Below are 14,685 nucleotides of genomic sequence, written 5' to 3'. Positions count from 1 at the left end.
CTTTTAAAGAAGATTTAGAAGTTTATTAAAAAGATTGAAATTGAAGCAAGTGAAAGATGGGAAATTGGGGGTGACAAACACTGGATGGTCAAGGAAATTATTTATTTAGCAAAAAAAGAAAAACTTATGGATAAAATTTAGTTACAAAATTGATTGTAGTCTTAGACTATAACTTTACTTAATATCTTTTTATTAGAGGTGAATTTTAACAAATGCACCATTGGATTACATTTTATTCTTATATATTCTATGCTTGCAAATTTTTTATAAAATTAAAGACCAATAGCTATATAATCAATAAATTGTTTAAATTACAAGTTTTTATAGTTTAAAATTATGCATAAAATATAAGTTTATAGATCATATAGTAAATAATATCCAATTGACCCTAAATTTGACATGTGTATTAAAGACATAAAGAACATGCAATTCAACAATTAGATTTTTAAAATATGCAGTAATGTTTACTTTATTAAATAAGATTGAAATTTTAGGCTACAATTAATTTTGTAACTAAATTTTGTCTAGTACTTATTTTGGTAGGGTATTATATGAGTACCAATTGTTTAAGAAAACAAGGGTTGAAGAGAGAAGTCAATATTGAATAGAAAAAAAAGTCAAGTCTTTTTTCTTCATATTATTATATTAATCTTAATTGTTTTAAAGATTTCTAGGTTAGTTTTTTTTTTTTTTTTTTTACGTTAGTTAATTACATGGTCCATTGTTCATTTGACACATAGATCAATTAAAATATGTGATTTTTAGTGTATTCTCTTATCTCATCTCCCTTCCTCCTATATATGTGCGTGTGTTTCTCAAAAAAAAGAAAAGAATATATGCTTTTCGGTGCAAAATGTGAATAAGAACTCATATAAAAATAAAATTTAAAATTTCAATACTTAAAACTTAGGGCCTCATGCGGTACGCTCATTCAAACACATGATTTCAGTTTTTAAACAACATTACACGTATTTTTATATATTTTTTGTCCCACACGTATTTTCACACATGTTTTAAAACACGTTTTCAGTTTTTAAGTGCATATACCAAACATCCAGATTTCCAGAAAAACTCTTCAACCCCTTGAGTCTGGCCTTGCCTCCCATATCCCCACAAACACTTTTATTTGTGGAGTGAGTATCATATTAGACGTGTCTGGTTATCTCTTATACTTAGGGTTCGTTTGGATAAAATTTATTACTGAAAACTGAAAATACTGTAACAAAATAATTTTTTAATTTATGAAAAAATATTATCCATTCTTTTTTTTTTTCTGTTTATATGCATTGGTGTACTGATCATGTCCCATAAACAGTGCACAGGCGCCGGTCTTTTTTTTAAAAAAAAAAAAAAAAAACGCAAACGTCGTGTGGGAAACGCGGATCCAAAAAAAACCAGAAATTTAAATTTTAGCTCATTAAATTTTGCCGAAAAAACAAAAACCGAAAACGCAGTGGAACAACAAGAGGGGCAAAGCAACGGGCAGCGGGCGATTTGAAATCGGAGTAGTTGGTGCAGCAGGGCAAGCAACTCACTCCTTCTCTTTCCTTCACCATGGTAACAACTCTCAACTCTCAAACCTCCTAGTCTTTTGCTTTCACTTGCACTGCCACTCGGAATTCTAAAAACTATGTGATTATTTATTATTTTGATTCTGTCAGGATTACCTAAAGACCGTAGTACCTTCACAACTCACCGCCGAGCGAGGCCCCAATCTAGTCGTCATCAACCCTGGTTACTACTCTAACCCTAACCCTCCCACTACGCTACTGTTCTAGTTTTTACAATCTCAAATTGCAAAAACACCTTTCAGGTTCTGCAAATATCAGAATAGGCCTCGCTACACACGACATGCCCTTTAATATTCCTCACTGCATTGCACGCTATACCAGCCAAGTCCCCAAGAAAAATGTTCAAGACCAGGTTTTTTCACTTACATTTTCAAAGTTTTTTAATTTATGATTTTCTTCTTGTTGATTCTTGGATTTGGTTTGGGCTTTTTTCAGATGCTCAATTCTCAGATTACTACTGCTCAGCACATGGAGCGTGAGAAGGCATATGATATTGTGAGTCTCACTCTATGCACATTGTTATCAACTTTATCTTCACAGTTTAGGTACCATTGTTCATTATTTGGATTGTAATTTTGTTTGTTTAATTTTTCTTTGTTTTTGAAAAGATCGCGTCGTTGTTGAAGATACCTTTTTTGGATGAAGAGGTTGCCAACAATTCTTTCCCTCGCAAGGTATTCGTAAGGATTGGTACAAATGATTCTTAGATGAAATTTGATGTAGTTATGGTGATTTGATTAACATGACCTGTTTTTTGTATCGTTTATGGTGTTTTGTTACGTTTCCTATAAACAACAACAACAACAACAACAACAACAAGCCTTAGTCCCAAAATTTTGGGGAAAACTATGGATTCTCAATCAACTAGTTAGGGTTGGTCGCATGTATTATTTTCTTTTATTCTATCCCATCCAAACACATACTCTATCACTTAATTGACATGTTCTTTTGACTATTTCTATAGTGTTATTTTCTATCCAAAGTCATTTTCTTCTATTGTCTACAGAGCAGCCCTTAGTCCACAATCAAATTTTTTTTTTTTTTTTTTTTTTTCATTTTTCCTTTTCTAATGCTTAAATAGAAATTCATTATTAGGGGCAGAATACAAATTTCATTCACTTTTCGGTTAATCTTAAAATTTCCATCAAATTCCCTTCCTAACTGCGGTGTTACTCTCTTGGTTTCTCTGTTCTTACTTCCTCTAACTGATGTCCCCTGGTCTCGTTCAATCTCAAAAGTTTAGTTTCCTTTAAAATAATAATGGTCCATTTGGATTGAGGGGGAGTAGAGTAGAGTTGGCCGGAAATTCGCCTGAATTTCCGGCCAACTCTACTCTACTCCCCCTTGCTCCCCCTCCCTCCCCCCTTAATCCAAACAGCCCATATAGGAAAAGATTCTTGTAGAACTGTGCAGACCATATACAAATGTATAAAACTGCTAGAAATGTTAGTTGTTAACTTTTTGTTTTCCCCAATTGGAGAACTGTACAGGGCATGTAGAACAGTTTGCTCATTAGTCAGTAAGTTATAAGAATAATGAAATTGATTAAACTGTTGTACAGATGGGACGTGTTGATGGGTATAATCCACATAATAGCAAGAAGGAAACAGCATTTACTTGGACTGATGTATATGAGAAGGAACCAAATTCATCTTTGCCATTAGGTAACAGAAAGTTTATAACGTTTTTTCTGTTTTGTCATTTGTTACTGACTTCGCGTGCAAATATTTCCGAGCATCTTATTTGAGGTGGACAAAAGAGTGTTCTTTCTTTTTCTTCCCTTTTGGATTTCTTAGATTTGTGTACTCTTTGGCTAGTTTATCTGGCTTTCCTTAGTACACTGCCCGTGTACTTGGGGAGCATCATGTACTATACTTATTTCCTTTTAATATTATATATATATTTATTTATTTACCCAAAGAAAAACAGATAAAACCTTCCATAGAGTTATAGAAGCATTGCTTGAGATAATGCTTTTGAACCAATTATAAAAGCACTTCAAGTGGTGTATTTAAAGCCAGTGAGGTCCTAAGAAAGTGATGAAGAACTAAAAGTGCCATCCAAGTTGGTGCTTCTAAAAAGAATTATAGAATCATTACTACTAGAATGGTGTCTCCAAAAAAATTATGACAGTAATTGAAATAGTGCCCTTTCAAGTTCATTGAAGGCATTCCCAAAGAAAAGTAGAAGCACTGTTTGTAATAGCACTTCCCAAGTTATTAAGCCTTGTTGCATATAAATAGGGTTTTTTCCACATGCAAGTTTCATCCAGGACTAAGTGACCTTGGTGCTTTAATAGAACATCCTTAGCTTTTTCTTGTTTTTCATCAATTAGTTGCAGTCATAATGATTCCTGCGTGTATTGCTTGGCATGCTTTGGTCTTTGATCCATCTTGATATAAGTGAGCAAGTCAATGCTGCTTGCTTAAACTGGGAGGGATTAGGGAAAAGAATTGAACCATGTTAGTTTTCAGTTCCCCATGTTTTGTGAATAATCTCTCAGGTCAACTGGCCAATGTATTACTCCATTCCCACACACTGGTGGTCTGGGGGAAGGTCTGCAAGCATAACTTATACTGATTATCCTAATCTCTTCATAGAGCCTGTTTTAAGTTGTTTCTGCAATCCAAAACACAGTCCACTCAGCAGTGAACAACACGAGCAGTCTCATTTAACAAACTCTTGTTCTTTATTGCTGCATTGCTGGTTTTCTAGGTCATAATTTTCCTCTTCTACCACTGCAATGGTTTTTAAATTTATTTTTCCTTTTGGTTGTTGTCAGGCAATGTACCAACTTTTGGGTTGTTAAGAAGCAAAATATCCATATATCCATAAAATGTCTGTAACTGAAATGAGAATGTATGGTTAAGTGGAGATACACAGAAAGATAGGATTCAAAATTGGATAGAAGCCAATGATTAGACTTTTTGAGATAAAGCTTTTGCCGGTATTATATAGCTTTTGTCAAAATAAGCATGCTGGTCTTTAAGGTTTCTGTAATCTTATATCGGTATATTCTAACTTTATTTGAAACTCAAGGCATCAATATATACCAGTAAGTGTGTTTATGGTACATGCGCAGTTCTCTATGCAATGTGACTCATCCTTTGATTGATCTTAATACGGCAAATCAGTTTGATCTTAGTTCCTACCAAATGCTATTTCAGTTTGATCTTAGTTTTTATATCTTTATATATGCAAATCGGTTATTCAGGAAGTTCGATAAATGAAGGTGTGGCTAATGAGTCTTTGGACCAGCATGAAGGTAGCAGTTCTAAGGAGCTTACTTCTAGCAAACCTAAATTCAGACAATTCATTTTTGGTGAGGAAGCACTTAAAATATCACCTACAGAACCATATTGCTTACGACGGCCTATTCGCAGGGGTCATTTGAATATTTCACAACACTATCCCATGCAGCAGGTATAGTTTCTATGTTTATTAGCTTCCTCGTGCATCAAATATAAATAAATTCCCATAGTCATCATATACATCAAATGCAAGTTTTCTCTTCACCAGGAGGAAATGCACATATTCTTCTTAAGATTCAATGTCTTGCGTGCTGCCCCAGTTTGATAGAAACATAGGACATGCAGTTGCAACTTCCCCAATCTATGTTATGGTCCAGATCCTGAAATTTAGTGCCTGATTAAATATTTACTATTTCTTCTTCTTCTTCTTCTTCTTCTTCTTATTATTTGGAATTTTATTTTGATGGGATATATTAGGGTAATGGTCACAAATTGCAAGAGGAAGGGAAAAAAATGGATGGATAAGAAACCATTTGTACACTTGAAACCTGATTTCATGTTCTTTTATTTTTATTTTTATAGGTAATAAGACTTTTATTGAAAGAACTGAACATCATGTTCACAATGGTGAACACTCTGAACAAGAAAAAAACGCATATAGTTCAAGAACTAAAGCTAACAGATTTTAAGAATTCAAAAATTGAAATACATTGTGTAAAACCCCAAATACAAGCCCACTGAAACAAAGTACCAAAGAGGAGAGATTTTGAGAGGTCTAAGGGTCTCTCATTGTCTTCAAAGGTACGCGTATTACATTCCTGTCAAACTAACCACATTAAACATGCCAGGACCATATTCTATGTAGTTGACAAGTGCTTTCCAAACCAATTCATCCAAGCAAAATGAAGAGAGCTAACCATTTTCAGCATTACCCACTAGATCCCAAACTCCTCAAAAACTTCACTCCATAAAGCATGAGAAAACTTACAGTGGAGTAGAAGATGATCCACAGATACCCCATCATGACACAAGAAACACCTATTAACCAGGGACTAACCTCTCTTAGCTAAATTATCAATGGTGATTATCCCACCCCTAACTGTTGTCCATAAAAAGAAAGACACCCGTTTAGGCACCTTTGCATACCAAATGCACTTCCAAGGAAAACATTAGTGAGAGGACTAGACAACAAATTATAGTAAGAGTGCACATCAAACACACCGATTTGAGTCAACTTCCAAGTTAGGTTATCATCCCCCTCACCCCTCGGCATAGAGGAATAAAGAAGCTCAAAAGAAGAACAAAAATTTTCCAGCTCCCATTGAAATAAAGGAACTTCTTTAAGCTATATAAGCCTATCCCAATCATACCTTCTTCCATGGTAAGTGAGCTATTGCATACATGCTCCTGTACGGTATATCATCATCTTTGTTCCAGGAAACACAACTCAAAGTTTTGTGGTGTTATCATTCACCTTGATCTTGCAAATTCTGTGGCCGATAAATATGGAAATATTGATACCAATCTTCCTCTTTGAAATTTTTACGTTTCATTTTTTAAAGAAAGCACAAAACAAGACTGTTTTCAGCTTTTCACAAACTACTGTGCCTCATATTTTGCATATTTTCAGGTATTTGAGGATCTGCATGCTATTTGGGACTGGATTTTGATAGAGAAATTGCATATTCCTCTCAATCAAAGAAACATGTACTCTGCTATTCTTGTTTTGCCAGACACATTTGATAATCGTGGTATTTTTATCTCAAATAGTACTTTATACATTATGATATATACAGTTGTAAAAATCTCCTTAATCTTTGCTATCTTTTGCTATGCTGTAAAATTCTCTGCGAGTTGTATAGAAGTTTCTGTCTGTGATTCGCTGTCTCTGTGACCTGAATCATTTTGAAATTTTCAGTAACTTGAATTGCTGTCCTCCTCTCTTAATGTGTATAATTGTTTAGAAGTGTGTTCTTAAATTGTTTCTGGATCATATTCCTCATTTATAGGAATTCCTTAACAACTATCATATTCATCTTAGATGCCTAACCCTATATGTATCAAGGAGGTCTGCATGTCAAGTACATTATAGACAATTAATTTTGAAATCTTGGAGTGTCAGTTGTGTGTAGATTTTTTCCCCGCTAGAACTTAAAGATAATCCCTTTGTAGATTAAAATATGCTTACCAGATCTAGAACTAAGACACCATACTCATGCTTCTTAAAAAAGCTTATCCTTTTTATGCTGGATACTCTTTGTACTAGCACACTTAATATTCTTGAAATTTAAAAATTGTGGGTATTTGATGGCATTTTTATTTGGTTTTAAGAAAAAAAAAAAAAAGAAAAATTTAGGTTAAGCTTTTCAATTTTAAGCATCCCTGAAACTTTATCTCATTGTGGTTGTCAGTCTGCACTCTGCAGTGGTCTTAGCATGCATCTTGTTATATTGTAGTGGGAATTCAGAATGATGTTATTTTTTATATGTTGACTTTCTTGATTTCAAAGCACAAGCTCTGCTACCTGGTTTAAGTCTGTTAAACTTGTACCATAAGTTTGGGATCTAGTCCCCATCTTAGGTTGAACTACTCCACCTATTTACCCATCCACTAAAATAATTAATATCTTCAAGTTGTGCTGGTGGCTGCTGCTGCATACTAGCTAACAGTTTTTGTGGCTAACTGCCTTTGATGTTACTGGATGAAGCCATACTGATATAATATTGGGTTTTTTTTTTTTTTTTAATTTTTTATTTTGCAAAGTGTAGTTCATGTCACTGCTTGACATGCCATTATAGGAAAGATAATGAATGGACTCTGGTAAAAACTGCATTTTATAGATTTCTTGTGGTCTAAGAAATAAGGATCTTTTACTTGCACATCTGTACTTCTTTTTTTCCATCTTTACTTATTTCTATCTTTTTGGAGAGAAAAATTGGGTAACTATTTTAATTTCCTATTTGTTGTCTGTTTGTCACATGCAGAGATAAAGGAAATGTTAACTTTAGTTTTGCGAGACCTGCGCTTCAGCTCAGCAGTGGTACACCAGGTGAGATGTTTAATTATTTAGTAAAATTTTCAAATGCTGACTTCTAAATTTTCTGTTCATGCTGGGTTCAAATTATGTCTTATATTCCCTAGTTTTTTTCTTGAAGTATATATTTCTTTATAGTTTGTACTAATCTTGTCAAACTGGAGATGTGTAAGTAGTAATTTATTGTTGTCTCTTAGAAAGAGGAAGAATGATATGATTTTGTCCTTCTAGAAAGAGTCCATTGGTGAGTTATTTCTATTATAGACTCTTCTAGAAGATACCATTTGTGAGGCGTCCTTATCAACTATTACTAAGAGAATATTCTCTGTTATACTTTGTAAATGCTTCTCCTATATTTGGAATGGATTGGGTGAGGTCTATATGGAAAAATAGCTCCTTCTTTTCACATTTTCTCTTCTCATTAACATGGTATCAGAACAAGGAATTTGAATTGTTTCCTTGCCTCTAGTTCATTCCCATGCCTACCCTTTGTTTTTCCCCTTCCTTTTTTTATCCTCTCTCTCTCTCTCTCTCGCTCTTATTTTTTTAATTTTTATTCTCGTATTGCGCTGTCTGTTGGTTTTGGTTGTATTGGGTTGAACAATTTGTTGATTTGAATGATGTTGGGAGCTGTCTGAAGACACTGGAGTTAACTTCTGTCTTCATCATCATCATTGCAATTGAATTCTGGTAGTGCAACAGCAGAACAATGTCCATGGCTGTTGTGTTGGCAGCTTCTTGACACTCAGGATGGCTTTTTTATTTTTTATTTTTTAATATTTAAATATTTTTGGTTGATGTGTCGATGTTGTTTGTGGGAATCTTTGGTGGATTTATGAGATTTTAGGTGGTTTTAGTCAGTTCTGACACTATCATGGTGGTTTCCGGTGTGAGGGGTTGTGTGTTTGAATGTTTTTCGGTTGTCAATGACCTATGCCGATGTTGGCATAGTGGTCTTAGGAGGTTTCTAAGTGTCACCACTCACCAGTGTTGTCAGAGTTGGCAGGGAAGACTCTTGTGTGGGCCTTGATCTTGATTGTTTCCTGTCTTAGACAAGGATAGCTCAGTCTGGATACACTATTTGTTTGGTTCTTGGTGCTACTTATTCTCTATCTTGGATGAGGATATCTTAGATAACACTATTCTGTTTGCTTGTCTGGACTCTGGTAAACTCAGTTTTAGGAAGTTAATCTAATTATGTCTCTCACACTATCTAGTATAAAATCGAGCATTTGGATCACTTTAATGTTCATTTGATCTGCAAAGGCTATTTCAGAGTTTCTGCAGCATATCTATTCTGGATTTGAGAATTTCAGAGTTGGACTGTTACTCACAGGTCATGGATGTAGTCAAAGAGAGGTACTTGTATTGATCACTCACGTCTGCCATTTTGTGTATGGAGAAGCAGCATCATGAGAGGTTGTTCGATGTCTTAGTGGTTTAAAGCCTGAGTTTGGGCTAGTCACAGATCTTGTGTAATCATCTCTCCATGGGATTTATTCTTGACTTCAGCGCTCTACTCTTTCTGGATAATAACACCAAGCGCTTTGCGTTTGTTGCCTTTTGTGGGTTGTGAAAAATCAGTTTATGCAAGATTAAATAAGAGAGTGAAATCAACATAGAGATTTTACATGGTTTGATAGTGTGCCTATGTCCACAGGAGCGAGTGGCTAATAATCCACAATATGAGAAATTAGGGTTACAACAATGTTTTTATAGCATGACCCTACCTAGTATGAATTCCCAAAATACCACTATACCATACCGACCGTTTGACTAGTGGCCCAGGATCAAATATGAGCCAACTCCAACATATACATAGTTATCTCTCTATCACAAGGCCAAACATCTCATATGAAATTAGTGTGGTGAGATAGCTCTTAGAAGCCCCAAAACTCTTACATTGGGATGATGCTACTTGACCAATTGAATACGTAAAGAGAGCTCTAGGACGAGGCATATTGTTTAGAAATAATGGTCATTTCGGGGTAGAGGCTTAACTGATTCAGACTGGTAGGATCACCTTCTGATAGAAGGTCCACCACAAGGTATTGCACTTACCTGGGAGGAAATCTCGTGACATGGACAAATTAGAAGCAAAATATAGTTTCCTGATCAAGTGTAGAAGCTAACCACTAGTAGCTAATTTGGTTACAACACTTTCGTCAGAAGTTAGGCTTCTCAGCACCTACTCCTAAGTCCTATCCCACTATCTTGTGATACCCATGACGTTATATGTATTGTTTCCAATTTTTTGTTCCATGAAAGGACAAAGCACATTAAAGTTGACTTCTATTTTGCATAAGACAAGATACTAAGTGGAGAAATAGTTACACAATTTGTGAAGAGCCTTATAGTCTAGGAAGCACGGGTGCGGCTCCAGGGCCGCCACACCCGGACTAGACTCGTTTCGACACACCGATTCACACTCAACGCACCAATTCGCCACTTCTTTTCTTTTCTTTTCTTTTATCGTCGCCGATTCGCACTGATTTGGTCCGATTTGGCACCAATTCGCGCTGATTTGGTCCAATTTGGTGCCAATTCAGGCCAAAACTGGCCAAAATCTGCCAAAATCCCCCAAAGCTAGCCAAGAAACTGGCCGAAACAGCCCCAATTCGGTACGATTCTGTCCAAATAAGAAGAGGAAGAAGAAAGATCTGCTACCAAAAGATTTGTGAGAAAAAATGAGGAAGGAGAAGAAGAAAGATCTGCTACCAAATGATTTGTGAGGAAAGAAGAAGAAAAAAGAAAAGAAAAGAAGAAGGCGTGGAAATATCAGATGAGTAGACTTTCAAATAGAGCCTTCGAATGTGATATTAATAAAGCAATGCACATGGGTAGTGGTGGGACTTCGCAATGGAGCTTCTTGGAAGCTTCCTTGTTTATAAATATCCTATTTATTAGAATACCCTTAAATTTGAATATCTTTATTATGATTTTTTTAAACACCATATTAAATTCACCAATTTATATCATTTAGCTTAATAATAGCCAAATAATTTAGTAATTGTATCAATTTAAATAATTACTTATCATTAAAAAATAATAATATTTTGCTAAATTTACCCCCCTAAATATTTGTTATAATTATTAAATTGATCCCAAAGGTTTTTTTTTTATCTACTATTGCTCTTAAATTGGTATATGTTTACCATTATATGAAAAAATATGCTTAGCAATATATAGAAAATATAAATTAAAATATATTTAATAATTTATTAATAAATGTATCCCGTGGCACCCGCACCTTACTTTTTTAAAAATTGCCGAGTCGCTGTACCGCAACTGCACCCAAACCCGAACCTGCACCCGTGCTTCCTAGCAATTGAGACGTCCTAGGTTCAAATCCCTCTTTTCCCTATTATCGAATTATTAAAAAAAAAAATTGAAAAGACCAACTTGCTGCTATCTTTATAAAGTCATTAAGTAGGAGTCTATTAAGTCTATATGTTCCAAGCTGGGTTTATATGACAAATATGCTCTACCTTGAGGGGGAGTGTTAGAACTTAGAAAGAGGAAGAATGCTATGATTGCATCCTTCTAGAATAATTCCACTGGTGAAGTGTCTCTATTCTAGACAATTCTAGATGATACTAATGGTGAGGTGTCCCTTCTAGCTGTCAATATCAGGATATTTTTTGTTATATTTAGTAAATGCTTCTCCAATATATGTGGAATGGATGGGGCGAGGGCCATATAGAAAAATAGCTCCTCCTTTTCATATTTTCTCTTCTCATTAACAATAATTTTCCTCAATAACATTCTCAATGTCGTTGTTAATATTTCTTGAATGCATTCCACATGTATAATAAAAATGTTTTGGCTGTAATCAATGATTCATCTGGGAATTCCCTAGTAGATGATGATTTATTCTGAATTGGGTGATGCAGGAAGGTCTAGCTGCAGTTTTTGGGAATGGGTTATCAACAGCATGTGTTGTAAACATAGGTGCTCAGGTGACATCAGTCATTTGTGTTGAGGTAATTGAAATATGTGCGAAACCTTCGTTTTATTTTTTGCTTGACATTCTGACCCTCCCGCTCGTCTGAAATCAAATATGTTAAAAACTTCTTGTTTTGTTATCCAGCTTGCATATGTAAAAAATGTGTGAAATCAAATATGTGATGATTTATTTATTTTGATTTTGATATTTTTTATTCTATTATGAAGATGGTACATTTAGCGAAAATATTTTCCTTCTTCGCAAAAGCTTACAGTTTTCCCCACATATTGCACTATTATAGACTAAGTTTCCCTTCAAACTAGTTTGAAATTTTTTTTTACAACCCATTACGTGACAACTCATAATACCATCGACCTATATTATTTAAATAAGTCACATGACTTATTAAATAGGCCGAGTGACTAAAAATACACTTGGATAGTTTATCGATCGCAACGTAATGAGTTCACCATGTAGTGAGTTGGAGGAATTTTTATTTTCTTCCAAACTGGTTTGGAAATAAATTTTTTCCCACTATTATTACCATTGCTAACAAACTACTGCTGCCACTGCTGGTACTGCCACCATGTATGGCATATGCCACAGCTGCTACCTTCAACGCTTCCATCACAACTCATAAGGATTGCTCTGTTAGCTTAACTACAGATCAAAACCATGTTGAGAGCATGTTGCCACTCCAGAATATATATATAAGTAATAAAATTTAAATATAGGGAGAAACTCTAGTACACTGTACCCAGCTAGTGTGCAGGAGCCACCGCTCTAGAATAACTGTCAACAAAACTACTGCTAGTGGTATGCTATTGGCGCCTCCATCAAAACCCCACAAACCATGGTATTATTGTTAGTAGAATGTCTTTCCTCCTCCCTCCCTGCCCCCTAAAATCTTTTGGTACTTGGTCATAGCACGATGAAGCCTACATTTTGGAAAGTGGGTTTCCTGCCTATAGTTATCAGCTTATTGTGACTTTTGGTTTTCAGGATGGAGTGGCACTACCTACTACAGAAAAGACATTACCTTTTGGTGGTGAGGTTTGGTTCATCTTTCAACTCATTACTTATGAATTAGCTATAAATTTACAAGGAAATCGTACACCCTTGATAATTGGTTCTTTAGTTGTTACTATTGGAAAAGATATTTTTTTATGCTTTCTTCATCTTTATTAGTGAAGTATATGAGGAAATTGTTCGTCCTTGAAGTTGTATTTTTTGGAATGTAGACACCAAATTTTGTCATTTCATCCTCTCTCTCTCTCTCTCTATATATATTTTTTTCATTTTAAATCGAATTCTATAATCATGTCACACCTACTATACTCAACTAAACCTCATCTAATTATCTATGTCAACAGTGTATGCCACCAATTTTTTATTCTCTCTCTCTCTCTCTCTCTCTCTTATTAATTAGCTTCTGAGGTCAAGATGTCTCAACTTGTGACCTTTCTGACTGATTTCTTGTTTTCCAGGTGCCTTAAACTTTTATCATCTTGTCACTGCATTTCTTTGCTTTTGCATGGGCCCAATAATCCTAGACAGTTTTCTTTCTTTTATATCCTGTATGCGTTAAATCTTTCTTCTCAAAGGCGCATGGCACCAAGTATTTAAGTGCTATGCATCTCGAATGGTATCATGCTTTGCTGCTGCATTGATACGTTATCTTACAAATAACCTAATCTTCCTAGTTAACTTTCTTTCTTTTTATTTCCTGCTTGTCACACCTCTAAGTTCTTTAATTATCCCAGTCAGTTTTCTCTCATCTTATTAATTCGTTTTCCCCCCCTTTTCTTGAAGTTCCATGAAATCAATATCTCTTTTTTAAATTTTTATTTGACCTTCTCTTTCTTCTAAGGTTTCTGGAATACTTCCGTTGCACTCTCTTGTACTTGTTCTGTGATAGCCCAGTCTGCTCCACACATAGGTGATTTATAGAGTTGGTTTTGATAATGATCTGTTTATATTTTCAGGATATATCAAGATGCCTTCTCTGGACTCAGAGGCATCATCAGACATGGCCACAAATCCGTACTGACATTTTGACAAAGCCAATAGATCTGTTGATGCTTAACCGACTGAAAGAGACATATTGTGAAATTAAAGTGAATTCTCTATCTTTCTTTGGGTTAGCTGATTTTTAATTATCTTCCTTTCTCTTGATTAACAAGAATGGTTGATTTCTTCTCCGAAAGAAACCTAGATTTTTTATTTTTATTTTTAAATATTTTTCTTAAGAGTCGGTGTTTTGGCAAACTGCATATGAGTGAATTTTATAGTTACTATCAATATTTTTCCTAGGCCTGTTCTTGTACACTAGCTTGTCAATAATCTTTAATTTCTTTAGTTTGTTTCCAGTTTGCATTTTTTATCTAGGCCATGTTGGTCCCTGCCTCATTTGGCCTAAATTTTCATTAAAAATTAATATTTAAGGTAATATATCAAGAATTTAAGGTGCAAGAAGGGGGGAAAGTGGGAACAGAAAACGAAAGGCTAGGAAGCAACAGACACTTCATTTGGGGTGCCCTACCCATATCATACTGAAGTCCTATCCATGTCATACCAATGTCGTACCCGTCGTATCATGTTATAACTTTTCAAAAATTTCTAGTTGTTTGGCATTGGCAGCCTTCTAGATGATTGACAAGTGTCTAAATCCTTTTGGCCTATGCTTAAACAATCCTTTAACTAACTAACTAATTAGTTGCGATAGGACTAGAGTGGCTGCAGACTTAGCTACTGGTTTTGTGTCCAGCTACAACTGTAGAACAACTACTTAAATGCCCTGAATCAGAGTTATATGTAAAATTCATTACTTATCAAACTTTGAGGATTCTGAGGCCATTACCGGATCTCAAACTTATTTTCTTT

At 34.9% G+C, this 14,685-nt stretch overlaps 1 protein-coding gene across 3 annotated transcripts in view; it reads left to right on the top strand.

Moving 5' to 3' along the window:
- Window positions 1-1,421: 1,421 nt before the first annotated feature.
- LOC142624368 (actin-related protein 9) overlaps window positions 1,422-14,685 on the top strand; it is a 23,831-nt gene continuing 10,567 nt past the window's right edge. The window contains exons 1-12 of one of the 3 annotated variants that reach the window (XM_075797926.1): window positions 1,422-1,557; window positions 1,662-1,734; window positions 1,814-1,923; window positions 2,007-2,066; window positions 2,180-2,245; window positions 3,133-3,235; window positions 4,786-4,994; window positions 6,453-6,573; window positions 7,807-7,871; window positions 11,750-11,839; window positions 12,805-12,855; window positions 13,788-13,919. In XM_075797926.1, the coding sequence (XP_075654041.1) occupies window positions 1,555-1,557; window positions 1,662-1,734; window positions 1,814-1,923; window positions 2,007-2,066; window positions 2,180-2,245; window positions 3,133-3,235; window positions 4,786-4,994; window positions 6,453-6,573; window positions 7,807-7,871; window positions 11,750-11,839; window positions 12,805-12,855; window positions 13,788-13,919 (1,083 nt within the window). In that variant the 5' untranslated portion in view covers window positions 1,422-1,554. The remainder of the gene's footprint in view (window positions 1,558-1,661; window positions 1,735-1,813; window positions 1,924-2,006; window positions 2,067-2,179; window positions 2,246-3,132; window positions 3,236-4,785; window positions 4,995-6,452; window positions 6,574-7,806; window positions 7,872-11,749; window positions 11,840-12,804; window positions 12,856-13,787; window positions 13,920-14,685) is intronic. The other 2 variants (XM_075797928.1, XM_075797927.1) reach the window with 2 other exon arrangements.

The sequence above is a fragment of the Castanea sativa genome, chromosome 2 (genome assembly GCF_040712315.1).
Source record: "Castanea sativa cultivar Marrone di Chiusa Pesio chromosome 2, ASM4071231v1".
NCBI classification, from domain to species: Eukaryota; Viridiplantae; Streptophyta; class Magnoliopsida; order Fagales; family Fagaceae; genus Castanea; species Castanea sativa.
Note: the sequence above shows the minus strand (reverse complement) of the source record. Positions and strands in the feature narration are given on the sequence as shown.